The sequence below is a fragment of the Aythya fuligula genome, chromosome 4 (assembly GCF_009819795.1).
Source record: "Aythya fuligula isolate bAytFul2 chromosome 4, bAytFul2.pri, whole genome shotgun sequence".
Lineage (NCBI taxonomy): Eukaryota > Metazoa > Chordata > Aves > Anseriformes > Anatidae > Aythya > Aythya fuligula.
Window position 1 is genome coordinate 49,983,260 of NC_045562.1, and position 26,944 is coordinate 50,010,203.

Consider the following 26,944-nt stretch of genomic DNA (forward strand, 5'->3'; position numbering starts at 1 on the left):
AAATATGGAAAATGTTCTTGTTCACAGATCACACCATCCAGTCTGTTTTCTGCTGCTGCTGCTGCTGCACAGTGCAAAAAAGGTATATAAAATTCTTCCGCTTTTCAGCAATTAGAATGATTGAAATGTCTATACATAGTAGACTTTTAAAAGTCTATTTTCAGTAGAACTGTTAATTACACAAAAGTTTACAGAAACTTTGCCCTACACATCCCTAATATGAATGAGGGCTTATATATCCATATTTTCAGTATGACATGTATTCACAAAAATACTTATTGTTCTTCAAAATTAGAGCAATGAGAACAAAAATGAACCTGGACCCTGATACTGGCCTGGTGACCCAGTACTCTGCTTCACAACCAGAGGTTTCCTATGCATCTACTTGGAAGTGCAGGGTAAGTAACATTTTGTCAGGTTTAACACAAATTGAGGTGATTTGCCATCCAATGACTCAGTACCAAAACAAGCAGAGGAGTAACCAACTCTTGAGCGTGTAGGTTGCTTTGTTGCATAAAAATTATGAAGCTCAGGTATGTAAAGATTCATACTGATGGAAATGCAGGGTCACACTGAGGTTTCCCAAGCTTGCAAGCATGGACAAGGGCAATTTCTTCTTCAACTTTAGGGTTTGGGTGATGGAGGTGGGAAGAGTGGGTCTGTCCTGTTGGGCAGATACAATCTCACCTTGCTCAGCTGCATGTGAAAAGTCCACCTTTGTTTTGCTAGATCTAAATTGAATGAATCTGAGTTTTCAAAGCATAACTGGGAGCAAAGCTAAAACCTAGCATGATGCATAAGAAAAAGACTGTTCCTGCTCAATTGCTAAGAATGCAAGAATGTCTGCAGCACTGTCCGTATCAATTCTTCAGATAAATGGCCAAATTGCCAGACAGAGTAACTCCACTGTTTGCAATGCTGCTCTGCTAATTTACACTGAGTTCTCCCAGCATTCATATCATGTAAAAGTCACCCAAAGAGTGGGGAGGGAGACAAGGAAGATGGCTTCTCTATTATTTACTTTACTTTCCATTGTAATTTTGGCTTTGACAGCAAACTACTCAGATGTGAGTCTCACTATTTTACAAGTGACATGATGATGGTGCTTTACAATGGGAGGTAATGACCATGATTAGTTCCTTTCAGTTACTGAGATGCTATAGCAGTAGGGGAAGTAGTAGGGAAAAAAGACTAACTGTGAAAGATACCTTTTTTCCACTAGCGTAAGAGGCAATTGCGTGTAAAGAACAAGCCGTTACCTCCTCTACCTGCTGAGGCCTTGGAAGACTACACAAAAAATGTCAAAGTTATTGCACTATATGACTTTTTTGCTAGAGGACCGTCTGATTTAACACTCAAGAAGTCAGAAGAATACATTATCCTTGAACAGTATGATCCCCACTGGTGGAAGGCAAGAGACCAGGATGGGTAAGAGAATTGACATCTAATTTCATTTGCTCTTCCTACACAGAAAGAAGAACCTAAAACAACCATTGTGGGGTTATCCTACAACCCTGAAGGCAGATAGGACAAGATACATGAACTTTAGGGGAGGTTTGAAAGTGTCCAGATATATATAAGGGGCACAGATTAATTGGGAACAGTTTGGGCAGTGTCTAGTACTCCAAGAATTGGTATGGCATCTCCTGTCTAGTGGGAACGTAGAATTAAGTCCTATACTTAGTAAGTTCCTGAGCAACATAAGGACGTTTGAGGACCATATGAACCACTGGGCTCTTGAGCCTTGTGAAAATCCGGCTTTATGTGTTTCAAGTGCTTTACAATGTTGTGTGTTAAGTGTAAAGACCTCATAAAGACCACAGGTAATGGTAAGACACTTGCCTGAAACAAAACCCCTAATCCAAAATTCTTGGACATGTTAGAGAGATAGTAAACTTAATTTATTGATGTTTCCACATTTATATTTGTTTTATGTTGTTCCCCTGTCACATTTTCTTCAATGTATCCTGTAATCTGATGTTAGGAGTTGTTACAGGTTATATAAATCTGTCTCTTTTTCATTCAGAACCCTCCTTTAGGTAATTTTTCTCAACTCAGATTTGTAGTGAGAGTCCACTGGATTATTATTTTGTATATACATGCAAGCACACACTTTACATTTCTTCAAGGCAGAATTAGAAGGCTAGAAATAAAACAAGTGGCTTCTGGTTTGGAAGAAATGTTATTTTTTCTATTTTTTTTTTCTATTTTTTTTTTTCTATTTTTTTTCTATTTTTTTTTTCTATTTTTTTTCTATTTTTTCTTAACATGTTGTTCATGGCACTCTATAAGTACTTATCCCAGATGCCTTTCTCATTTCAGTAGCTCTCCAAGGCTGTGGGACAGAAAGATTTTGTCTGGGATGAATGGACTTAAGACTCTTATTCAATTCCCACACTAGGATTCAGTATCTAAAGACATAGCCAATAGTATAAATAAATTTGTCATTCAATAAAAGTAAGATGCTTACCTTAATGCTATTAATATTTTACATCTTACTATAACACTACCCTCAATATGTTTTTTCAGGAATGAAGGCCTAATTCCCAGCAACTATGTTACTGAGAACAAGAAAAGTAATTTAGAAACATACGAGTAAGTACCCTTGAAAATGATGATTGTGCTTTCTTTTCTAAAAATGGTGTGGTACATTTCAGTGCTTGACCCTTCAGTCTTTACTAGATATGAACAGGTGTTTTCCTTATTGAAAGCTCTTAGACTGAATTAACCATTTTGATTTTGATTTATCTGCTTGGAGTATGTAATGTGGAGTTACAGGCACCAAGGACTTCAACAGCATAAACCATAATGACAGAATCCAGATGTTTCATATTTCTGTAGGCTCACTACATAATATGTCTATATTCTGATCTCTTCCTGTTGTGAACGTATAGTTAATTGACTGGAAGTTAGTTATAATCAAGTCAGTCTGGTTTCCTGGAGAGAAGAGTAAAATTCAGCAAAACTCTAGTGAAGTGAGGTCTGAAGCAGTGAGCCTGACTGTAAATTTCATCACAGTCTGGCGTAACTGCTTCCTGTTTTTTTCTTTTGTGTGACCTCATGCTTAATCACAGTGAACCAGTCAATGGGGAAAGTAGTTGTCGTATTTACAGTGGTCTAATGAAGTAATTCCAAATTAAGAGACGTTTGATATACAACAATAGTTCTGTTCAGGTTTTTTTGATGGGAAACCGTTCAACTATTAAGACTAAACCTTGCCTTCTGTGTAGCAGAGAAAACATATTTTTTCTGGCTGAAGTTGAAGGAAAACTTGTCTTGTTCTTGCAGGTGGTACTGCAAAAACATCAACAGAAGCCAGGCAGAACTGCTCTTGCAACAGAAGGTAACTCTGCTTATAAATAGAGTTAATGATATCTGCAAAGATTTATCAGTAATGGCATCAAGCATTTCAACAGTCAAACCCAAATCTGCTCGGCATGCAGTAAGAGCAGGTGACCTAAAACAAAGAGATGGCTTTCTGGGGAGACTGTACAGTGCAGACTGTCCACACTTCCCAGAATTTTTAGTAGTCCCAGCAAATTCTGTGTAGATTTTCCATACTGGATAAATCAAGTTACATGGAGTTTGCTGTACTTGTCTGTGGTATGACACACTGATGACTGAAATCCACATGGTAAGTAAGTTGTAAGGTGGCAGAGCTTAACAAAACCCCTGTGTCTTCCTTATGTACAGAGCCAGGAATCCATCTATCAGTTATGAAAACATCTATCTCAGTTAAATTCATTAAGCTCAAGGACTAACACAGGGCTTGGGCAAGACAAAATAGAGAAGAACATCTCAGAACTGTTTTACAGCATTTTTTTTTTTTTTCTGGTGATTTGTATATATATATATATTTAGTAAATAAAAGATTTTTCACTACTTCACACAGAAGAGTATCCACCTAAAATATTTAGCTCCAAGAAATGGTCTGGCATTTGGTATTTTTGCTCGGTTAATTTTGCTCTGCTATGTACCTGGCTGTCAATTCCTGTTCACTACTGCTTTATCACCCTCCCTGGTAGTCATAGGTATTCCACAGAACTTGCTGATCAGCTGCAAGTCCTATTTCAAAGGACTTTCATTTGAGCTCAAAGGCAGAAAATAACTCTACCTGGATTTCTTTTCAGTCCAAAGAAGGTGCATTTGTTGTCAGAGATTCAAGCCAGCGGGGACTCCTTACACTGTCTGTGTATTCACGGTCTAAAGGGTGAGTTGCTTTGAATGGTTATGGCTTGACTCAAAGTGTGAAGGAAAAGCTTCCCTAAAGCTCCTTGGGATAAGTGGGCAGGCTGGGTATATGGTGCACAGCAGCAGTGAAATACTGGGGGGGCTGTTCAGGGGGCACTGCAGCGAATTGCAGCGCTCTGGGGAAATGCCCTCCTATGCCGAAGTGCTGGTGGTGGGCAGTAGGCCTGGGGGGCAGGGTGCCAATGCCCTGCTAAGACATGCACTCATAGAAATGCTCAAATAATCTGCTGTGAAGGCTGTTCATCCCACCCACGTAACACAGGCAGTAAGACCTTACATTCATTCACATCTTGCCAATTTTTATGTCAAGTGCTGTGGCTGCCCCACCATGCTACCACAGCACAGCCCTTTGGCCACTGTATCGATCTGCTTTTCTTCTCAGCAGGCTCTGCTCAGTGTAAATTACTACCAGGCTCCTTGGTGGTCCCAATTTTTCTCCTAAAATCTCCTCTCTGTACCATCTTTCTTCAGCTGGAGGACTGTTACTGGGCTCACTTTCCCCTCACATCTGTAGCAGTCTCCTACGGCTATCCCTCAGCCCTCCTACATCTGTTAGTGCTACAGCTGCTTCTTATGGATGCAATGATACAGGGATAAATACTTGTGCAATAAAACACACAAGACATGCTGTGGTTTAACCCAACGGGCAGATAAGCCCCACACAATCATCCATTCATTCCCTCCTACCACCCACCAAAATGGAAGGGTAAAAGAATTGTGAGCTGAGATAATCAAGACAGTTTAATGGGAAAGAAGATGAAGGGAAAATAATAATAGAAATGATAGTACTGATAAAAGAATACACAAAACAAGAGATGCACAATGCAGCTGCTCACCACCCATGGACCAATGCCCAGCCTGTCCCTGAGCACTGGCAGCCTCTCCCTAGGCCAACTCCCCCGGTTTTATTGTTTAGCATGAGGCCATATGGTATGGGACATCCCTCTGGTCCCTTTGGGTCAGCTGTTCTCATCCTAAATCCAAACACAGCAGCACACCAGCTAGTAGGAAGAAAATTAGCTCTATCCCAGCCAAAACCAGGACAATGCTACCTCCCAAAGCTGGGAAAGAGACCTACTCAGAAAGCCTTTTTTTCTTTTTTTCTTTTTCCTTTTCTTTTCTTCTTTTTTTTTTCTTCTTTTTCTTCTTTTTTCCTTTTTTTTCTTTCTTTTTTTTTTTTTTTTCCCCCCCGCTGAAACAGTATCTGAACTATGCACAGTCATTTTAATTAGGGAACTGTATCCCAAGTTTTCAGATTTTTTGTGTGCATGTTTTTCAAATAAAATTTAATTAGGTTTGTAGTATCAATTATTTTTTGCTGAAAATCATAATCGCTTGTTGATTTCAGAAGTCACAGTGGAGACATTCGGCATTATCAAATCAAAAAAAACCACTTCGAACAATATTATGTAGCAGAAAAATATCTCTTCTCATCTGTTCCTGAACTTATCCAATATCATCGACACAATGCTGCAGGTAATGGGTATAAGCTGTTAAGGTATTACTGCTGATGCTTTGAAGCTCATCAGGACTTTGAAAGATTGGAAGTGACTCTTCCGCTAATCCTTTCCTTATAAAAAGAGACACAAATTTTTCTGTTGCTAATAAATTCAAGTACGCCATGATCCTTTCTGCTGGAGTTGTAGCTGCAATGTGCATATGTCATGGGAGGAATGAGCCTACCAAACTCATAGACATGAATGAAATTAATTTTAAAAAGCTGTAAGTACCTTATGTACTTACCTACTCTGTATTCTGCTGGTTCATATGTGGCTGAATGAGACTTCCATGAAATTTTATCATAATTCTTTCCTTGCCTACAACCCAGTGATTTGCATGTATAGAATTTAAGAAAAACAGGAACCATGCTATGCATCAGTAGGCAGCTTTTTATTGATTTTGGCACATATGCTCACCCCCTTCAAACAAAAAGCAGAATTAGGGAGCACAAGGACTCTCCAACACTAGCTTGCATCTTACCAGTGTCAGCCACCTTTAGTTGTTGGCTCATAGCAGCCTTTTATAATTTCTAGCATTAAAAATTGCCCTTCATCTTGGTTCTGCCTATCATTTTAATATGGTATAAAACATTTTTTTACCCTGAATGACTGGAGATAGGAAAGCACAAAGCCCCTCACACTAGCAAGGCAGGAAGAGACGGGAATGGACAGAGGCTTTCACCTGAGGGAAAGGGGTGGTAGTAAATGCATGAAACAGAAAAGGATCTGAAAGTAACATTGGAAAGAATGAACGAATGCATGCAGGGCGTCCTTGGTGAGCACAATGAGCTAGCTTTAAAAAAGCAAAGACACACTTTTTAGATTAAAAATTAGGAAAGTAGAAAGGGTTGTGTTCACTGGTACTGTTGGCTCATAAATTGAGAAAAAAAGGAATGTCAGACACAAAAATATTTCTTGCAGCGGGAAACAATCCTGAAAAAGTGTACTTAAGACACTGTTTATGTTGGTGATGTAGTATTGTAGAACTCATGTAGTATTACTTAAGATCACTAACACTGTACAAGCAAGAAAGAGTGTCACTTCTGGTTGTATGGTACTATAGATACTTTTGTAGTGGTCTGAAGTTTGAAGTAGAGTAACAGTGCATTTGCACAGGAGTGCAACATATTAATAGACACATCATTTACTTAATTAAATAATAATTTTGAATATCATTTCTTCAAGATAGAAGTTGTCTGATTACGTATGTTTGTACAAGCACTGGCTAGATCTCAGCTGGTATCCCAAAATGGTATTGTCATAGATCTAGTAATAAACTTAAAAACAAAAACAAAAACAAAGAGAAGCAATTACTTAGAATTTTGAAAAGAGTATTTGTATTCTGAAACAGTAACTTATCAAGCAGGCTGGAAAAGGGTAGTGTCCTCTTCCATTTCTTCACTGCAGTGAGAAGTTGTAAGAAAAATTAACATCAAGAAATAAGATATCTATATCAATTATTATTTTTTTAATTTTTTATATTTTTTTGAGAAAAGGTATGATGTAGCACACTTTAAAATAGTGCAATTGGTCAACAGAATATTGGTACTTTGTTTCCTGCAGGTCTTATCACTCGTCTCCGACATCCAGTTGGATCAACTGGAGGTTCTTCACCAGCAACAGTGGGATTTAGTTACGGTAAATTTTTTATCTTTTTTTTGGTGGAGATTTAGGTTTCTGTCTAGGCAAGAATTGAGATCACATTCATCCAGCTAATAATTGTGTCAGTGAAATTTCCCAGTCGTAAGTTAATACATAAACACCTTCATAATCATGAAAATCAGACACGCATTTCCTCGTAAGGTGTCAGAACTAAATGAGACGTGACTCAATTCCTGCAGTTTAGTCAGTGTGGTGCTTCTTTTACAACCACTAGTGCATTTCAGAGCCATCTGGACTTTTGTAAGCAGACTTAAATAGACACTTAATACATTTTAAAATGATATTTTATGTATTTAAATGCCTACAAAAATTGAAATTAATATTATTTATGAGGAATATTTTCTTTGTCGATTCTGCAGGATGTAGAAATAAGAGTGAAACCTTTCACATTGATAGAAAACAAGCAGTAAATACCAGTGCTGCGTACATAGATCAGGAAGCTAATATTGGGTGGTAGATAAGTACACATAAACATATATATATGTATATATATATAAAGGAATGTCCACAGGCATATATCTTTACTGTGAATGTTTTCATCAGTATCAAGGCTTAATATTTCTGGAGGGCAGAACTATTTTGGTTAATACAATGGAGGTATCCAGTAACTATTTCTGTAGCTATACTATCCCCTGGAACTGGTTTAGAGTTAAAAACATCACATATGATAATGCTAAAAAAGTTCTCAGAGGTAATCAAAACTTTGCCTTATCTTCAAGACTCAGACATTCCAGCATTATGCAGTTTGCAAAGCAGTCACATTCTACAAGCTGCAAAATAACATTCACGTCTATACACATATGTGTGGGAAATTCCAGTTATATAAAACCCATGCTAAAGCTGATGAAGGGTTGTGAAATTTCTCTGTGTGCATTACCTGCAAATAGCCAGGTGTGTCTCCTAGACTATTGTAACATGGGGTTGCTTTTATAGAGGAGTGGGAATTAAACCCATCAGAACTGACGTTTATGAAGGAGCTTGGACGCGGGCAGTTTGGAGTTGTTCAGCTGGGTAAATGGAAAGCAACCATCAAAGTTGCCATCAAAACGATCAATGAAGGTGCAATGTCTGAGGACGATTTCATTGAGGAGGCCAAAGTGATGATGTGAGTACAAAAAATATTCTGTCTGATAGTTGACATGAAGATGACTGAAAAAAAGATATAACCTATTTCAATTTAAAACAAGCAAACAAAACCACTTTGATGGGAGTAATGGACGTGCAGGACAGAAAGGTTGATGTAATGAGCTAAGCAGGTGCCTGCTACACCCATCACCAGAGTCTTTCTTTAGAGTGTGTGCTGCTTTGCATGGTGGAGGTTAGTGGGTGGTAAATGTGCTGGTAGTTGCTCCTACAGCTATTCTTTCACCCATAGTTTAGTGCTTCTGGGAGCACAGGCAGAGTTCATGCCTAACTAAAGCTTCTGAGAAACTGTATTGCCATTTCTACTAATTTTGCAAATTACAGAAGTATTCAGACCTGCTTTTGGCATGGCCAGGGAAGGAGGTGGAAGCTGAGGAGAACGCTTGCAGCAGCTCGTGTCCCTTCCTGAAAACCAAATATAGTTAGATCTCTCCATTTCATATTATCCATATCAAGGTTGCATTTATCCATTATGTATTGGAGGGACTATGATGATCTTGCAGAACTTTTTGGAGGAAATTGCAGAAATGTGTTAGGTAGTGAGACAACTCTGAGGCCAGCCGAACTGAAGGATATTTAGCAAGTACTGAAAGTGTTTTTCAGTATCATCATGAGAATGAAAAGTCTAGTCATCTGCCAAGAGCAGACGATCACCTGACTGAAATGCAATCCTGAACAGGAAACTCTCCCACCCGAAGCTGGTCCAGCTTTACGGAGTGTGCACGCGCCACAAGCCTCTCTATGTAGTGACTGAGTTCATGGAGAACGGCTGCCTGCTCAACTACCTGCGGCAGAGACGGGGGAAACTCAGCAGGGACCTGCTGTTGAGCATATGCCAGGATGTGTGTGAAGGGATGGAGTATCTGGAAAGAAATAGGTTCATTCACCGTGATTTAGTAAGTACAGTAGGTTTTCTGAGGTTCTCGGTAAATATTGGTGATATAGAACATGCCACTGAATTCTGTGGGACACTAATGTGTCCTGTAAGATTCAACAAAATCTTCCTCTATCCACATTTTGAATGCTCCCTCTGCCTTACCTTGATGCCGGGATATATGGGTGGCTTGTCTTCCCTACCTCATACACAGGGAACAAAGAGGTCACAAAAACACTTTTAAAAATTGGTAGTGAGTGTCCAAATGCCTAGCATTCAGGAAAATATCTGCATGGATAACTAAGACTCTGCATCTTAAAATTTCTTTTACTGTACATGAAAATATTGCAAGCATTCAGGCTAGTATATGCTAATGTATGTGTAATTACACAGCAGTGAAAGGCATTCACCTACTTGGAGACAGAACTTTACTTTTTCCTTGTTTTGAGCAAGACACTCATCTCCTTTTAGAATATAAACCATATGAGCTGAAACACAATTACTCTGTTGGTTTTTTTCTTATTTTTTTTTTTTTAGCCCAGATTTCAGATATGTTTCTCTCCTTTTCCCCAGGCTGCAAGAAACTGCTTAGTCAATGCTGAGCACATCGTTAAAGTATCTGACTTCGGCATGGCAAGGTAGGAAGTACAAGTTTAGTGGGTGTCCTGTTCTCTGTTGATGGTAATGAGGACTTGGGCTAACTTCACTGCTTCCTTAGATGATTTGGGGAATCCCACTGTGCTCAATTTCTGAATTTTGATTGAAGTGATAAACACTGCTGTTTAACTCTTGTACCATAAACGGGATGTTGCATTGTTTCTCTTCTCATCAGTGACTTTAAGACAGATGAACTGAGTGTCTAGTAAATGCCAGAAGTAGCTTATGGACAGAGCAGCAGCAGGCACAGGACTACCAGAGGCTCAAAGAAGCAAGTACCCCAAATTTTCTGAGTGCCCAGGAGGACAGAAAGCCTGCAGGAAGACATGTAGCTCTTACTGACCTTTAGAGACTTCAGTAGGTGAGGCAGGAGGCAAGGAGGATGCGCAGGCAGGAAGCGTGATGTGTGCTTCTCTAGCAGGGAAGTGGTTTTTCTGCTTAATGAGAGGACCAGACAAACATGAAGAGAGAGCAAAATGCATTCCAACAACCACAGGTCAGAGAAATGTAACTCTGCCCTTCTGGACTTCCATGAGAGGGTGCACTATATTTTACAGCTGAACTGAGTGAATGACCAGTGGCTGGCCAAATAATTGGTCTCACTCCTTCTATCTTGCCCCATCACTCCTTGCAACCCCAGCACAAAATCCTTTGTTTCTTTGTCTTACTGGCTGCTTTTGGATTGAATAGGCTCATCTTTTGGATTGAAAGGCAGTGTGTAGCTCTGTGCAGTAGGTGGTGGTGATGTCCACCTTACTGCTGTAGTCATTAGATCAGTACAGCCACGTTACCTACCTTTCTGTTAATTTTTACCTTGTATTTCTTACCTAAGGATTACCACAGTAGTTCATAACTACATACTTGTTTTTTAAAAGGCTGTGCTGTGCCATGGCAGTGCCTGCTGGTTTCATTGATTGCCATAAAGGTAAAAATAAGCCTATAGGTCTAGACTCATCCAAATGCCCCGGAAAATTCAGCAAGAGACCAATGGGCTGTCAAGGTCCAATATGAAAGTAATGGACCTGAATGGGTTCCTGTTAACAAAAAGAGAAGACCTTTCCCAGGGAGACCATGGAGAGGTGATGGGAACACCCTCTAATTAGTCAAAGCTCACAAAACTGACTGGTTTTGTACTCTTATTTTTTGCGTTCATTATCCAATAACCTCTCATTGTTCTGTGCCTGCCCCAATAATAATAAAGTGAGGCAAAGAGGCAATTTCTCTCACTGTGGCCTCCTTTGAAAGGTGCATTAGAAGTGCCTATGCATTATACCTTCTGTGACAAGTGTTGTGTAGTGTCTCTCTGTCATCTTCTCATAAAAGTAAATATGGGAAAAATGTGCACAGAGTTTGTACAGATGTAGGGCTCAGCCTTTTCAAATGTTGCCCCTAAATGCCTGTAGTAGGCACATAAACTCTTCTGATCTGATAGGTCTTAACACAGCTCCTGTAAGCTTGGGCAAAATTATACTTCAGTGCACCTTGTTGTTTGTTTGTATGTGATGAAAATTTGGTGTGCTGCTTCTGTAATAACAATGTGCCAGAAATTTCATCTGTGAAGTTGGGTAGCAGAGTCCAGTAGCTCCAGCTGTGTAAATAAGTGTAACCTTTTGCCAGTAGTTTTCATGTGCAATAAATGTTCTGTTTTAAAAAGAGACAGCAATTATTTAGTGTTGCTCTTTTTCTTACCAGGGGTGTAGGGACATTTCCCAGCATATGATAAGTACAACTATCCTGTGAGTCTTACAGATGGTATTAGAACATTTTATTCTGACATATTTCTCACAAATAAATCACCCATTTAAATAGAAATCTTTTTAACTGCATAGTGTGGGTGTCTGTGCACATTTTTTTGTTAAATTAGTAATACAATTTCTTTGCTTATAAATTGAGACCGTATTTTTATGGAATTATAAACCACCTGTGGAAATGCTGCCAGAGCTGCTTGTGCTATAAGTCTCATTAAAATACATGTCATTTGCTGATATTCTTTAGGTATGTCATTGATGATGAATATATCAGCTCTTCAGGTGCCAAGTTTCCAGTCAAGTGGTCATCTCCTGAAGTCTTTCATTTCAAAAAGTACAGCAGCAAATCCGATGTCTGGTCATTTGGTGAGTGGATTAGATTAATGTGCAACATGTTGTTTTATTAAACTAATGATGTGATTGAGGAAAGTACAACTTCTTATTGATGCTGCCTATCTTAATCTTTACATGATCTTATTTTTCAAATATTGCCTATATTTTTGAGAGAGTATGATTTTTAATAGATTTTTAATCTAAAAATTGGATTTGACAGATATGTGTGTTCTTGGTAAGTAAGCATTAACCAAATGCTTATTTATCTCATTTTCGTGGACCACCATCTTAGCTGACTTAAATGGGCACAGAATTGCATCAGTTGAAACTTTTTTTGTTTTCCTGTGTTCATTCAACTCAAGTTGTCCATCAATACATGGAAAAGAAAGAGTGATTTTGGGGCTTCTCATATCATTAAATAGCTTGTGGGTTTGTGGATCTTATTTTGTCCTAAATATTTTGGTTCACATCCAGGTGTGCTGATGTGGGAAGTCTTCACAGAAGGCAAAATGCCTTTTGAAAGTAAATCAAATTGTGAAGTTGTCCGTGAGATTTCTGAGGGAAACCGACTTTATCGACCACATTTGGCATCGCATACTGTGTACAAAGTCATGTACAGCTGCTGGCATGAGGTTTGTTGCTCTTGTTTTCTTGTGATATTACATTATTCTCCATTGCTAATGTGTATCTGAAGATAATCCTCAAAAACAGGGGCATTGAAACCTGTACTTTGTGGCATCCTCGGTATTTGTCGCTATGCTTTTCACAAGTCATGTCTAAGTTTACTGAAGCTCTGTTTCTTTTGACCATTGCATCCAATAAATACAAAGCACATAATCTATATGATAGCTCTACACCATCCCTAGTTTTGAGTATTTCAGTATAGTCTCACTTCTCTACTGCACCAAATATAATACCTTTTTCACATCTTTGTGTCATGCATAGCTCTCTAGCTTTCCTCTGAATGATAACCTTAACACATTCATATACAAAATGAGTATGCCCACTACATGTGGATTTGCCTTCCCATTTTCCAGATGTACATCAGTATGTCTGTTCACTGCTCCAGAGCCTCCCTTTCACCATGTGCACTCTGATATGGTGCTTGCATCGATGTTCTTTATCCATTTCTCCAGCAACTATTCATTTCTATATTGTTGTCAAAACATGGACTTCATCAACTTTTCCACCTGAGTAATCCCTTGAGGTCCCTCCTGCAGTGTCTACAGGAAATGAATCTTTAATTTTACATAAAAACTACTTTTTAATAATTTTTAAAGTTGGGGGATCTCATTGCTACCATTGTCTCCTTTATCCTACCTCTTCTCTCTTGCCCATCTTTTAAAGCTGTATGAAAGCTGCTAAGTAAGTTTAAGAGACTGAAACCTAAACTGCACATAGCATGGTTGCTCACTGCAAGCACCCACTGGGATGCCTGCCAGCAGAGAGAGGATGAGGTGAGGAAGAAGTCCCCTCTTTTCCTGATGTCAGCCAGGAGTTTGTTGTTCCATACTGAGCTGCAATGTATTAAATGATACAACAGTGAACATCCTTTTTTTCTAAAGCTCAGGAAATATCTCTGAATATTAGGGTTGAACAACCACTGCAGGGAAGAAATCCACATATGGCTTCTGGCTAAAACGAAACAAAAAAACACAAAAAGAAAAAAAAAAAGAAAAAAAAAAAAAGAGAAAGAAAAAAGTGTCTCTGCACATGCTGCTGCAGTTTTAGGAAGCATTCTATTAACTTCTGGCATGCTGACATGCAGAACATGATTCATTTATTTATCTGTTTATTTTCTCAAGTGCTAAACTCTATCTTTTCTCCATTCAGTATTAATAAAATACAAATTAATTTTTAAGCAGTAGCCTGTATGTACCTATAACCATCTTCTGAAGTTGGGTACTTTAATTAATCAATCTGCTAATTTGGATTTATCCTCTGCTTTTTTTTTTTCTTTTTTTTTTTCTTTTTCTTTTTTTTTTTTTCTTCTTTTCTTCCAGAAACCTGAAGGACGTCCTTCTTTTGAAGAATTAGTAGAGACCCTCACAGATATAACAGAAATGGGATAATCAGAGATGTTACACAGGTGTACTTACTGGAAAATCAGCAGCATTAAGCCTGCCAATGTAGTTGACACAGAAAACATCAGCCTCTTCTTATAAATGGCTCAGGATTCAAATTAGGATTAAATAAAAAAATAGGATTTATTAAAAGAATATAAAGGAATAGAGGTAAGCAAACAGCGCTGGGTGCACCGGGAGTCTCCGCTCCACCAGGACGCACACCAGTTACCTCAAGCAGCTGATTTTTATGCTCCTAGACTAATACATATTCATTACTACTTCTAAAAAAATAGATTATTATAATTAGCTTCTGGGGTCCAGTCCCTCCTACTGGAGCATGCGCATCAGTCTCCTCTGGGGGTCTCTAGGGGTCTTTCATGCTGAAGGCTCGTAGTCTTCCTCTCCCCTTTGTACTCACTTGGCACCATACCAAGTTTATAGAACATTTTCTGCAGGTCTTGTCTCCCAGCCGTCCTTCAGCTTCTTTTTTCTTCTTCTTAATCTCTTGGCCCCCTGGCCAGATACCAAAGGTCTGCATAGTATCCCATAACAGTCACTAGTTGTTATCAGTTGTTCTGAAACTCCCAGACATCAAACACAAATAGCTTTCTTATTGACACTTCATGAGTAATTAAAACATTCTTCCCCAGCCATTCACAGGGACAGTCACATCTATAGCAGTGTTAAATTAATCTCGAAGAAGACAGGAAAAAAAAAAGGCTGTAACTGTTAGAAATAGAAGTCCGGAATAACAAAAGCAAACAGGTTCATAAATTTAAGGAGTATTTTCTGAAGACTTGATAAATTGACTAGAATGAGGGGGAGACTGGGACACACTGCATCTGTGGTTCAAGAATTAAATTGCCAGTGCAGGGCCCAGAGGCAGACAGGATTCAAACAGAATTGTTCTTTATGGACACGAATTGTTAAAACATTCCTCACACTCTTACAGCTGTTTCTACTTAAATTGTGGTAGCAGCATCCTATATAGTGAAGCAGCTGTTTGGGCCTGGTATGACTTTTGCTCATTTGAGAAAGATATCTGAGGAGTCTGGTTTGGGGGCTCTCAAGGCTTCGTTTTCCTGATTAGGGAGAAAAATCTCCTGTCTGGAAAGAAGCAACCAAGCTTACTTGCCATGCAAGCCTTTTTTTTTTTTTTTTTTTTTTTTTTTTTAATTCTTTTTGTCAGAGCTACACTAATTCCCATAATAGTATTACTAAGGAGTGATTTGTTGCTTAATATGGTTCTTGCACTAGACAATACTGATTAGCAGCACCAAAAATGATGGAAGAGACTTTGATAAAGTGTCAGAGACATCATATCTAAAGGCAAGAACTTCTGTACTGCAAAGCACAGAAGAAAAGGAGCAGTGTTTCAGAGGAAACATAACTGCTGGAGCAGAACCCAGGTACTGCATGCTGTTGGGGATCAAGGCACACAGAGGGACCAGTCACCCCTCAGTGCCTCCCAAGTGACATCTGAATAGCTGGAAGCACTGAGCATCCCTGAAGAACTTTAATCCTGCTCACAGGTAAAGGCACCTTCTCTGCTAATTCTATGTACATCAAGGAGAACAAGTAAGGATTATTTTATTCAGACCTCTCCCTGAATTCTACTTTTGTCTTCCATTCCTGTCTTGCTGCTGCATACTTGAATGCCCACACCTCCTTACTGCTCCCCTGTAAGTATCCAGAATGGTTAATAAACAATTTAAAGCTGGAACCTGGCTGTAAAAAGAAGTGCTTTGAATTAGTCTAGCTCAAACAATTTCTGTGAGACCTCACATGCACAATGTCTGTAACCCTGCTTGTAATGTTATTATTCACTTTTAATTTTAACTCTTAATTTTGGTCAATACAAGTGTATTACAGAAAAGAAAAGGCAACTGAAATAGGAGATTGTTTTATGTAGAACAGTCAGATCGCTGTAAATAAATATTTTTTAATGTGATTGTATTGTGAATTATTTATGGGTAAATATATTTCTTTTTATAGCATTTCATAGACAAAATACTTAAAACCCAGTAGATAAAGAATGATTGATGTCTGGACAACTTAGTTTTTTCATTCCCAAACTTAAACACACACACACACAAAACAAAACAAACAAACAAAAATCCCCTGCAACTGTAACAATAAAATGAAGTACATTGATCATCCCAAGTATTGAAGTTCTAGAAGATGATGGCATCTCTGGGTCAAATTCACTCCTGGCATTAATAACTCTCCTTTACTGCAATAGTATTTTGATAGTTATCATCCCTTGGGAAAAGGAGTTCTTAACCCTACTGTGTCAACATCTGGGAGTACCTTCACACAGTACGTTAAGGCGTTTCTTATTCAAGTGCCACAATATCCTTTTGTTTAATTGCTAAAAGAATTGCCACCAACTGATAGCACTGTTTACTTTTATAATTTGCTTATTTATGGGCGTTCAACTCTGTATCAGACCTCTAACTACACACAAACCTACACAATATAACACTGTGCATTGAGCTCACCCCTAGTCTGTGTGCTGAAGCACAATGCTTTTCAGCAAGTGATGCTCTACAAAAGACTCAAACTGTATCTAAAATATAAATGTGCATAGGGACTTTGAATAATGTATGAGGAATCCTCTATAGAAGCTCTTGTAAAACTGGTTTAACTACATTTATTACTGCAAGTTAATATGTAATACACTACACTACCCTGCAATAAAAAGACAGTTGATGTACACAAAGCACCCTGCTTGTGCTTGTTTTCTGGGTTGTCCTGTGGTGAGCATGCATCCATCTTTGAAACATGATGGTCTAATACAATGGGAAAAAAATGCTTGCCTACCAGGCCTTCAGCTTCACACTACAGCCTGTCTGGAGGCTGGGCAAATTATCAGTAGGCTGTTGTTAGCACTCTGACGTGGATGAATTTAACAGCTGATATCATGAAGCTTATGGTAAATAAATTAAAAAGCACTGTAATACCCTTCAGTCAGTGAAGTCAGTGCTTAATCAGCATGAACAGGACAAAGGTCAGGTATGTACAGCTTGTTTGCTCACTCAGATATACCCACAAATAAAGACCAAGCAGGCCACCTCGGGCCTTGTGGTGGCTCTGAGTGTAGCTCCAGCTCCAGCCATGTTCAAACAGGCATGAAGGAAAGACCTTACATGGGAAAACAGTCAATGCCACCCATGTCTCTAATAATAGGCATATTGATCTGCTGGCTGTGTGTTGTTTTTATTTTTAAATAAACATTTGGGTATTTGCGAAAGAGAGACCCAGAAAATAAGACATCCAAGGAGCAGGCTGGGGTGGTTCAGCCTGGAGAAAAGGAGGCTGAGGGGAGACCTCGTTGCTCTCTACAACTACCTGAAAGGAGCTTGAATTGAGGAGGGTGTTGGGCTCTTTTATCTGGTGACAAGTGATAGGACTCGGGGAAACAACCTCAAGGTGTGCCAGGGAGGTTTTGCATTGATATCAGGAAGAATTTCTTCATGGAGAGTCTGGCCACGCATTGGAACGGGCTGCCCAGGGAAGAAGTGAAGTCCCTGGAGGTATTCAAGAGGCATGTGGATGTGATGGTTAGGGGCATGGTTTAGCAGTGGTCTTGTAGTGTTAGATGATGGTTGGATGTGATGACCTAAAGGGTCTTTTTAAAACTTGAATGGGGGAGGAGGCACAGTGACACCCCTGTATGGGGGATTTCTGGCTAAAGGCTGGAAGAGTACACACCAAAAGTGAAAATTCAGCTGATATTTCCTCATCAAACATCAGAAAACAGATTTGCATCCAGTTGGTAACATGCAGGAGGGAGAGGGAGAAAAGCCCACTTTCTGTGCAGCAGCCACCTATGATGTGTATCTTTCTATCTAAAGCTGACCTGTTTACAAACTGGAATGTATTTCCAGAACATGAAATGACTTCCTTCTTCAAAAGAACTCCTGGCAAGCAATACAAATCAGTCACTTGTGTGCAAAAGTTTGGGCAAGTTTTTCTCCAGTGCTATTTGTTTTGTACCTCCCAACTCCCTGTCCAACTTTAAATAATGAATTTTTCACAAAAAGGTAACATATATGAAGATATATCATATATATATATAAGGATATTATCACTCCTCATGCATCAGCCAGCCTGGCTTCTACCTGGCCCCCTCCTCCAGATGAAAAATTGCCACTTTAAAAACCTAGCAGTCTTGCTGGTTTTGTTTTGCAGGAATTTAAATAGTAAGAGGATGGTGTTTGCCACAAGTATGTAATTCACAACAGAATTCACAATACAGCTCCAGGATGCAACCACAATGAGAAAAGAGGTTCCAGTTATGAATGAGCACTCTTGGGGAAGAAACCTCACTTTGGCATGGCTGTGTTAAGTGTGGGTGGGAAGGCAGGTTTCTATAGGAACTAACAACGTAAGTGTTTCCTTCTGAATTCCCTGCAGATTATTTAACCTATGCAAGTCTTCTTTATTTACCTACACCTAATCAGCACAGCTATGTAATGAATTTAATTGCCCATTTGTCCTGAGGTATGGTAGTAATGAGTAGCTGCCAAGATTGTTTTGTATCAGGATTTAAAAGCTATAATTAGGTTACTGATGTATTGCCTCTGAGGCTCTCTTTGTTCTAGTTCTTAATCATTCCACCTTCCTTCCAAAAGACTTTGAAGTACTTTAAATAAAATCCTTCATTTTGCTGTCTGAAATAACTGAAAATTCAATGAAATACTCTCCACTGAACATATGCATGACAAAGAGCTCTGTAGCCATCAGCTTTGTTTTTTCTTCCCTAGCTTAGAAGGGAAAGCATTTCCCTTGCCCACTAATTCTGTCCCTCAAAATTCATGCTTCCTGGCTGTTAATCTAATCCCCAGCATTAAATGCTCCTTGGTCATGCTTTCTGCAGAAATACCAGGGTAAAAATAACACATCTAGACAAAATTCTATAAGAGAAGCCAAAACCTCTTGGTCTCCCCACACTCTTCCCTCCGGCTCCATCAGAACGATGCAGGCTTTTTAGCTAATGGTGAGTATCTAGTAGTTTCACATCTGGCTTTTGGAGTACAAAATTTTCTTTCCTATGAAAAAAAAAAAGTCAAAACTACTAAAATGTCATAACTAGGCCAGATTCACATGAACTGTAAGGTTTTCAACCAGACCTCCTTCATCCAGAACCCACATGAGTGCATAGGACCAGCTATTAAAACCAAGACTATTTGCTTTGGATCTACCAGATAGCATTTAATTGCTGATCAGAAATATGAACATGCTCATTTTTTTCCCATATTTACAAAATACAGATCATTCAGTGCATAATCGATGAGCAATTTAGTACAAGAAAATTATTAGTATCATTTAATCAAAAAATTAAGCTTCTCTGAAATTATTTACTAAATATGATCATTTTCAAAAATAATACCTCTTATAGCAAACGTCTTTATACAAAAGATAATCAATAATTTACTTTGTAACATTATAGAGCTCTTGTACACCATGACAATAAACAATAACTTGAGTTTTCTGCAATGGTAAAAAAATAATATTTTTCTAGATGTTATGATGTTATTTTTACGTGAAAGTAAACATGCAGGTCCAGTAAGCAAATACACAGTTTTTGCTTCTTCTAAACAAGGATTTGGAAATAAGGTACAGATGATTGATACAATTTCTACTTATTCCTGTACATATGCCAACTACAGACCTATACAAGTGAAAAAAAGGTGCTTGCAGTTTAGAAATAACTTCAAGCTAATATCCCTAGTGCTACTTTTCAGGTTTTGATAGCTTCTAAATCCTCATTAAAATAAAGGAACAGTCTTTAACAAGTGAGATGTTTCATGAACATCTTTCAAAAGTACATGACTTTGACATCAAGATTGAACTTTACACAACACAAACATGAAATATAAGCAGCTCACTATTTACCTGTAAGAACAAAACGGTTGCTTTCTCTCTGCAGAACAATCCATTATCCACACACAGTGTCAACTTTTACTCCACTCTTTGAATGTTAAAGAATATACAGCCTGCTTTATGAAGAGGTTCTGCTTGGCATATAAATCTCAGCTGATTAAAATTCATTTTTAATGAATCCAGCTTTCTTGCTCAACTGCTAGCATCCACTGGCAAGGGTTCTGAAAAACCCAAGACATGGAAATAAAACATTTCCATTGAATTCCTTGTGTTCCACACATCTGCTTGCTGAAGCTGCATTCTTGCTCACAAAGTGCCAAAAAAGGGGACTGTAATGAGTAAAACGTGGGCTGTGCAAACTGCTTTTAATGAGATGATAAAGATCAGTGACCACAACTGAGGAAAATGAAGCAGTACAGATACTGATCTTCAAGGTCTACAGAAGATTAATAGCTAAAACACATAGTAGAGATGAATACTCATCTTTAGAGAAGAATAGAAAGACAAAATAAAACTTCAATGTTTTGATGTTTCTCATGCATTCTTTACAGACCTTCCTTTATCTAGTGTTTTTAGAAATACCACACTGATTGGAAAACAGATTTTGCCTTTATAACTGAACATAGACTAACATTACTGTTTTACAGTTAAACACCACCTTTAACAAACCAACCTTTCTGGAAACCAAACCTTTCTAGAAATTGAGAAAATCTTTCTAAAAGCCTAACTGGGTTCTGATGAATAGATGTATTAGGAAAAAAATGGAAATATGTTAATTCCGTCTTAATCCTCAAAGTAGTATAAAACAGTGTGGAAATTCTTAAGTGTCCATTCTGGTTTGCTGCCTTTGAATCATGTATTCTTTCATCTTATGTAATTTTTTAAGCTAAGAGCAACTGCTTTAATGGCTCACGTGAGCTTGATTTTTCTTAAAATGCATCTTGGTCACAGTTTTGAAATAAAAAGTACATGCACAGTCAGGATTAGGAATCCATTCAGGAGTCCTAAGGTAGAAAAGCTAAAACACTTTCCTTTTTATACATGGACTCTGAGGGAGACTGGTTACCAAGAACCACATTTCATTTTTCTTTTTTGTGATGTCTATCGAAGGTTCATTGGTAGGTGGTCAAAAGCTGTTACTAACATAGTGCTTGTTACTTTAGCAAGGGTATTATCTTTAATCATGATAGGAAAGTTGCATTTTGTAAACACAGTTTACAAAGATCATTCTTTCTTGCTAAAATTCTCTAACAGGAGATACCACAAGAAAAATGGACAAACTTATTCATTGCTTGACACCTAATAACCACCACATTTCTGTCTGTCAGGTTAATTATTGAACATTTTCATTCATCACTACCAACAGCTGGCACACACAGACAATTGTGTCCCCACATTTAACACCCTTTACAGACATTTTTCCAGAGGATTGCAGCGAAGATGAATGTTCTGGTAGACACAGCTGGGCTGAGTCTGCAATCTGTGATACTGGAAGGAGGAACTATCACTTGAGATTTCATTGAGTAAATAAAATATTGTCCTCCTCAAAAACCACAGTTGGGTCTTCCAAGCTCTCCAGTAAAGTATGAGAGGTTTCGTATTCGTGCTGTGGCGATGATGGTTCTTTCGCAATGGTGGACATCAACTGACTCCAGGTGATATCAGTATTTTTGAAAGCATGTAATAGAAAAATGCCTATGATTATAGTGCAGAATCCACTAAGGGTCCCAATGATATTATCCAGGTCCATACTGCTCCACTCCTTGAACAGGATGATGGAGCATGTCACCACCGTCGTGGTGAAACACACGTAATAAATAGGTGTCACTAGAGATGTATTAAACACATCCAATGCTTTGTTGAGATAGTTGATCTGAGTACTGACTGAGAGCACGAGGATTCCCAACAAAACATAAACCAGGGGACGTCGATAAACCGGCTTCCTTTCCAGCATTTCCTTAATGGCAATGCCCAGGCCTTTGACAGATGAGACAGAGAAGGCACCAATAAATGAGCAAATTAAAACATAGATCAGAATGTTTGTCTGACCTCTCCTTGGAGCCACAATAAAAATCAGAGTGAGGGCAACAGCTGTCAGGAGAACAGCAAATGCAACAAACACTGTAGGAAAGAAGAAAGATTAAATATCAGGCTCCATTCAAGTACACACTAAAAGTTACTCAATTTCTCTAACACTTCTCTAAGAACTGTAGCACAAGTTTATTGCAATTGCATCCACTTAAGAATATATTTGAAATAAATCCAAAATACATGCTTTGTATTTAAAATGTTTATGCCATCTGTGTGTTTACTGGGCTATTTAAACAGAGTCACCAGAAAATAATAACAAATACACTGTGACACTCTCTCCAATCTCCAGACAAAATAAGTTTTTTTTTTTCCACCACCCCCCTTCAGCTTAAAGACTGTCTCTCATCTCCTTAAAACGGTAAGCACAGAGTCTTTGAGGAAATGGTGTATGAGCACATGGTTATAATAAAAAGTATGTAACGAAAGGTTCCAAGAGATCACCTGAATTTTTGAACGTATGAGCTATCTTGAATTTAGCTCATTTTTGTCCTGTGCTACACTTCTCCATGTGAAATTCTTTCATTTCTCAAACACATTCTCCTTGAAATGTACCCTAGGGCTATCATCATTTGATTTAATGAACATCTGTTTACTTAGAGCAAGCAGTAATTAAGACTTAGAATTGGACGTCAATTCAAGTGGAATAACTTAGGAACTAGTTGAAGGTGAAAGTAACCAAAAGCTGTGATTTGTTTAAAGTGGAGATAACTCGAGTTAGAGCCTTTGAACTCCTCAAAGGGCAGGAAGAAGCAGTACATCATTTCTTAGCCAAATAATTTGCAAGAAGCTGTGTAAGATGTATCACTCTTAAGCCTGCATCCTTGGGAAATGTTATGGTGCATGCAGAAGCCTTCTGTGCTCATACTGATGTTAAGGGATACTGGGCTCCCAGTACAAACAGCCCAGGACAGCTCTGTAGCCAGGACCTTCCCATCAGAGATCCCAATTCACTCACTCACCAACACGCAAAGTTTGCTGTGTAAATGCCTGCCATGAAACACAGCAGGTTCGGCCTACAGACCTGGATCTTGCAGCTTTATTTCCATCTCATCCAGTGAAGTGACCTCCTCTTCCTCAGGGGCGTGAATAACCATGACCGTGGACCCCAAAATGCTCAGCACACAGCCCAGCTTGCCGTGAATATTCAGCCTCTCATTTAAAAAGTGAGATGACAATATAGCACTGTTTGGCAAAGCAGAAATAGAGAGTTCAGCTCCACCAGCTTAAAAATACAAGCTTTAGATTTAAAATACTGTAATTCAATTTTGATAATAAGCTATTTCCCAGAAGGTTTGTTGAAAGCGTAATCCATGTATTTTCTGCTTCTGTGATAGTTATATTCATGTACTTGCTTCAGTACTTGGAAATTATTTATTTCTTCATACATCGGAAATAATGAGTGTTTGAAGGGTGTTCATATTTAAAAAAAAATAACCAAGAATTTTAACTGTGGATATTATAAAAGCTAAAATTTTATTGGCTTTCTTTCCAGAAGGACTTCAGCAAGACAAAACAACACCAAAAGGAAACTCAGAATGTATACTAAATGTATCTTAATATGAAGTTTTATTTTCAAAAACAACTTATGTTATAGGAGTATTTTAAGGAATGCTATATTTTCTTTTGAGATTTTGTCACATGTGAAAAAGATATATTTTTTTTTGTCTGTATTTGCCCTTCAGTTTTCTTATTAAAATTCTCTGCTTTTAGCCAAAGACATTATTTTTTTAATCAGATGGTCAACGATTAGTTTGCTTCCAATTTGTACTAACCTTATGAGAACACTCAGTGCACCCAAAGGGGTAACTAAGGTTGCAGGTGCAAAGGCATAGGCAGCAAAGTTTGCAGCTTCTCCTAATCCCACTGTAGAAGAAAGCACATTTGGATCAGATGGGGGAGAAGGAATAAAAGGAATGCTACTTGTAAGTATATTTTGTATGACAGATTTGACAGCTAATATAAAACGATATTTTTTCTAAATAAAATATGCAGATTTTGATTTCAAAATTAGCTGTATGATCTCTTCTGGACATAACTTTCTTCAGTCCTCATTTCCATTATGTGTCCTCCCCCTAAGCACTGTATGCTCCAGTATGACTATCCAAAGGGTATGACAAAGCCAAAAGCAGGCATTTGCAGACCAATTTTGCACTGGCTGCACCTTACTGCAAGGAGTGTTGATAACACCACAAAGCTGGACAGGTTCAAACCCCTTGCTTTTGACCAGATACAGAAGAAAAGGGTTTAATTCTGCAAAGAGCAAACATTTGAGATGGGATATCAGAACGGTTTCTGTCATAAAGCTGATTGTTTTTAAGAAATTAATTCCCTAATTTTTCACTCTCCTCAGTTAAAAGAAATGTCTTTACAGTCAGCTTTTTATTTACTTGCAGTTGGGGGAAAAGATGTGACTTACTTGATAGTAGCCCAGCCCACCAAAGCCATTCCTTCAAATAAGAATGTCCACCCTGTCCTGGAAGCAGGGAAAAAAAAAAAAATCTCATCTTAAAAGAAAGAAATCAGCTTATTACAACAACAACAACAAAAAAAACCACCACCCTGCAGCTTCATTTTTGGATCAAGTCATATGAAGTACTGAAACAGCAAGCAATCTAGATGTGACATGAAGAATATTTTGCTCAATTTTGACTGACTTTTTTTTTTTTTATTAATCACTATTTCTTTATGACTTATACTTGTGAAAAATGATACTTGACTAAATACACATGGAGAAAAAGTTCTTGGAAAAAAATTTCTTGGAAAACCTAAAATGTCAATGAAGATTACTGATGATCTTAAGATACACTTTGAGATACCGTCCCAGGTCAGATCCAATATATTCATACACAGCTGCATTTTTGACTCTGCTTATAATTTAAATTCAGAGAAATTAGAAAGGAAAATGTCACTGAATGCACGATATTTTTCTTGTACAAAATACAAGTAAATTGTAAATTCAGTAACAGTTTTTTCAAATACACAAATTCTCTGGAATAGTAGATTTTTCAATAAATGCAACAACAAACAACTGTGAATGCTGTACATTTAAGTACCATACAAATGCAACTATCAGATTAGTCTAAGGGTTTTTAAAAGCTCCCCACATTTTTTTAGCTCCACATCTGCTGCCATCAATGAAAGATTAGCTACCTGCAGAACCTTTTGTAGTGAGAACTTTTTCTAAAGCTCGTTGCACTTTGCTTTTTAAAAGGAAATAAATCTAGTGACCATCTCGAGCCTTTCCAGCTCAAAGATGGAAGAAATACAAAGGAAAAAAATAGAGGAAGGCTTTATGAAGGGCAAGACAAAGGGAGAACTTTGTTTGGTATCTAACTGCTGTCAGGGAGGAAATTATTACCAGATTACTGTCTTAATAGCCACTGTCACCCTCAAAGCCCAAAGATTTCTGACTACTCAGTCCCTGTAGACACAGGCAGATGAATAATGCTGGATTTCTGACAGCAGCCAAGAGGGGACATGTGACCACTGCTGAAGTTCTGCACTGTTAAACGCCAGCAGCTTTAATTGTGCAGGCTGTTAATTGAACCTCTACTTTGAGGAGCTGTAAGAGAGGCTTTTGTGCTTTTCCCTTTTGGAAAGGACAAAAACTCATCCTAAGTCATAAAGTTGAATTTACTGGTTTGTACCCTATGAACAGATTAGAAATTAAGTGAAACTTGGCTTATTCCTGCTTTCCTAGACTACTACCTGGGTTGATGTAATTCACATGCAGCATATCAACTACCCCCCCCTCTCTTGCAAGCATAGGGTTCCTAAAATTGTGAGTGCAAGAATTAGGTGTAATTAAGCTATTAAACCAAGTCCAACAGGAGTGCTGCTTACCAGCTCTGGGGGCTCCTTTGGCGGCCAGTCTCAAGAGGCCCTTCTTCTTCAGGATGAAACTGGAGCCAATGAAGATGCTGGAACCTACTGCCAAAGCCAGGCCGAGGTAGAGTCGGTACTTGAGTCCAGCAGGCGTGGAAAGGCTCAGGTTTGTGTCGTTGGAAGTCCCGTCCATACAAGCAAAGGGAGAAGGGCAGGATTCAGCCTTTTCATGGTCCGGCCCCATGCTGGGCAGTCACGGCAAGGGCAGAGAGCACAGCACCTGGGAGGGGGAAAGAAAGCAGAACAAGTGATTTACCAACCAGGCACAGCTCTGAATGAGCCCCCACCGTGCTCCTTTCTGCATTTGCCCTGAGTACTCCTCTTTTCTGACCCTGCAGATAATTCCTGAAGTGCCAACACAAAATCTGAACAATGTTCACAATTCTGTCCCCAGTTCTGACAGGTGCCCCTGTCACCACCCAACCCTACAAGTCACAGTGTGTACCTTATTTTATATGTATTTTTGCACTACATTGCCTCTGTTAAGCAATTACAGCAATACCAAAGAATGCAGCAATCAAGTATTATCTGAAAGGGAAAAATCAACTTGAAATATTTAAAAGCTAACCTGAAACCTCACAAATACAGCGTTCTGTGTTGCACAGAGACCACATCCCCATAACACAAACCTATAGCTAAATCCATGATTTCAGACTTTGTCTACTAGAATAAGCCTCCTATTATTTCAGGCTTTTGCTTTTAAGTTTGTAATTGAGATTTGTGAATGACAAATAAACAAGAGAAGGAAAAAAAAATCTACGTAGCAAACAAACCCTTGTGGCATACAGCCACTAGTAGGTTTTACTAAAAATGTTTGTCGACTACTGTGTGAAGCAGATCTTCTTT

At 38.5% G+C, this 26,944-nt stretch overlaps 2 protein-coding genes across 2 annotated transcripts; one reads left to right on the top strand and one right to left on the bottom strand.

The window, feature by feature from the left end:
* The first annotated feature begins 11 nt into the window (after positions 1-11).
* Positions 12-14,239, top strand: TXK (TXK tyrosine kinase). Its single transcript, XM_032186996.1, has 14 exons — positions 12-82; positions 296-398; positions 1,223-1,428; positions 2,530-2,595; positions 3,289-3,343; positions 4,131-4,210; positions 5,600-5,727; positions 7,314-7,388; positions 8,346-8,517; positions 9,235-9,451; positions 10,003-10,067; positions 12,082-12,200; positions 12,642-12,799; positions 14,171-14,239. The coding sequence occupies exons 1-14, from the start codon at positions 12-14 to the stop codon at positions 14,237-14,239; spliced, it is 1,584 nt and encodes a 527-aa protein (XP_032042887.1).
* A 7,399-nt stretch (positions 14,240-21,638) lies between these two features.
* Positions 21,639-26,231, bottom strand: NIPAL1 (NIPA like domain containing 1). The gene is made up of 5 exons (XM_032187275.1): positions 26,057-26,231; positions 24,630-24,686; positions 23,986-24,076; positions 23,235-23,395; positions 21,639-22,243 (listed from the first exon to the last, which is right to left on the bottom strand). The coding sequence occupies exons 1-5, from the start codon at positions 26,229-26,231 to the stop codon at positions 21,639-21,641; spliced, it is 1,089 nt and encodes a 362-aa protein (XP_032043166.1).
* Between the last annotated feature and the right edge of the window lie 713 nt (positions 26,232-26,944).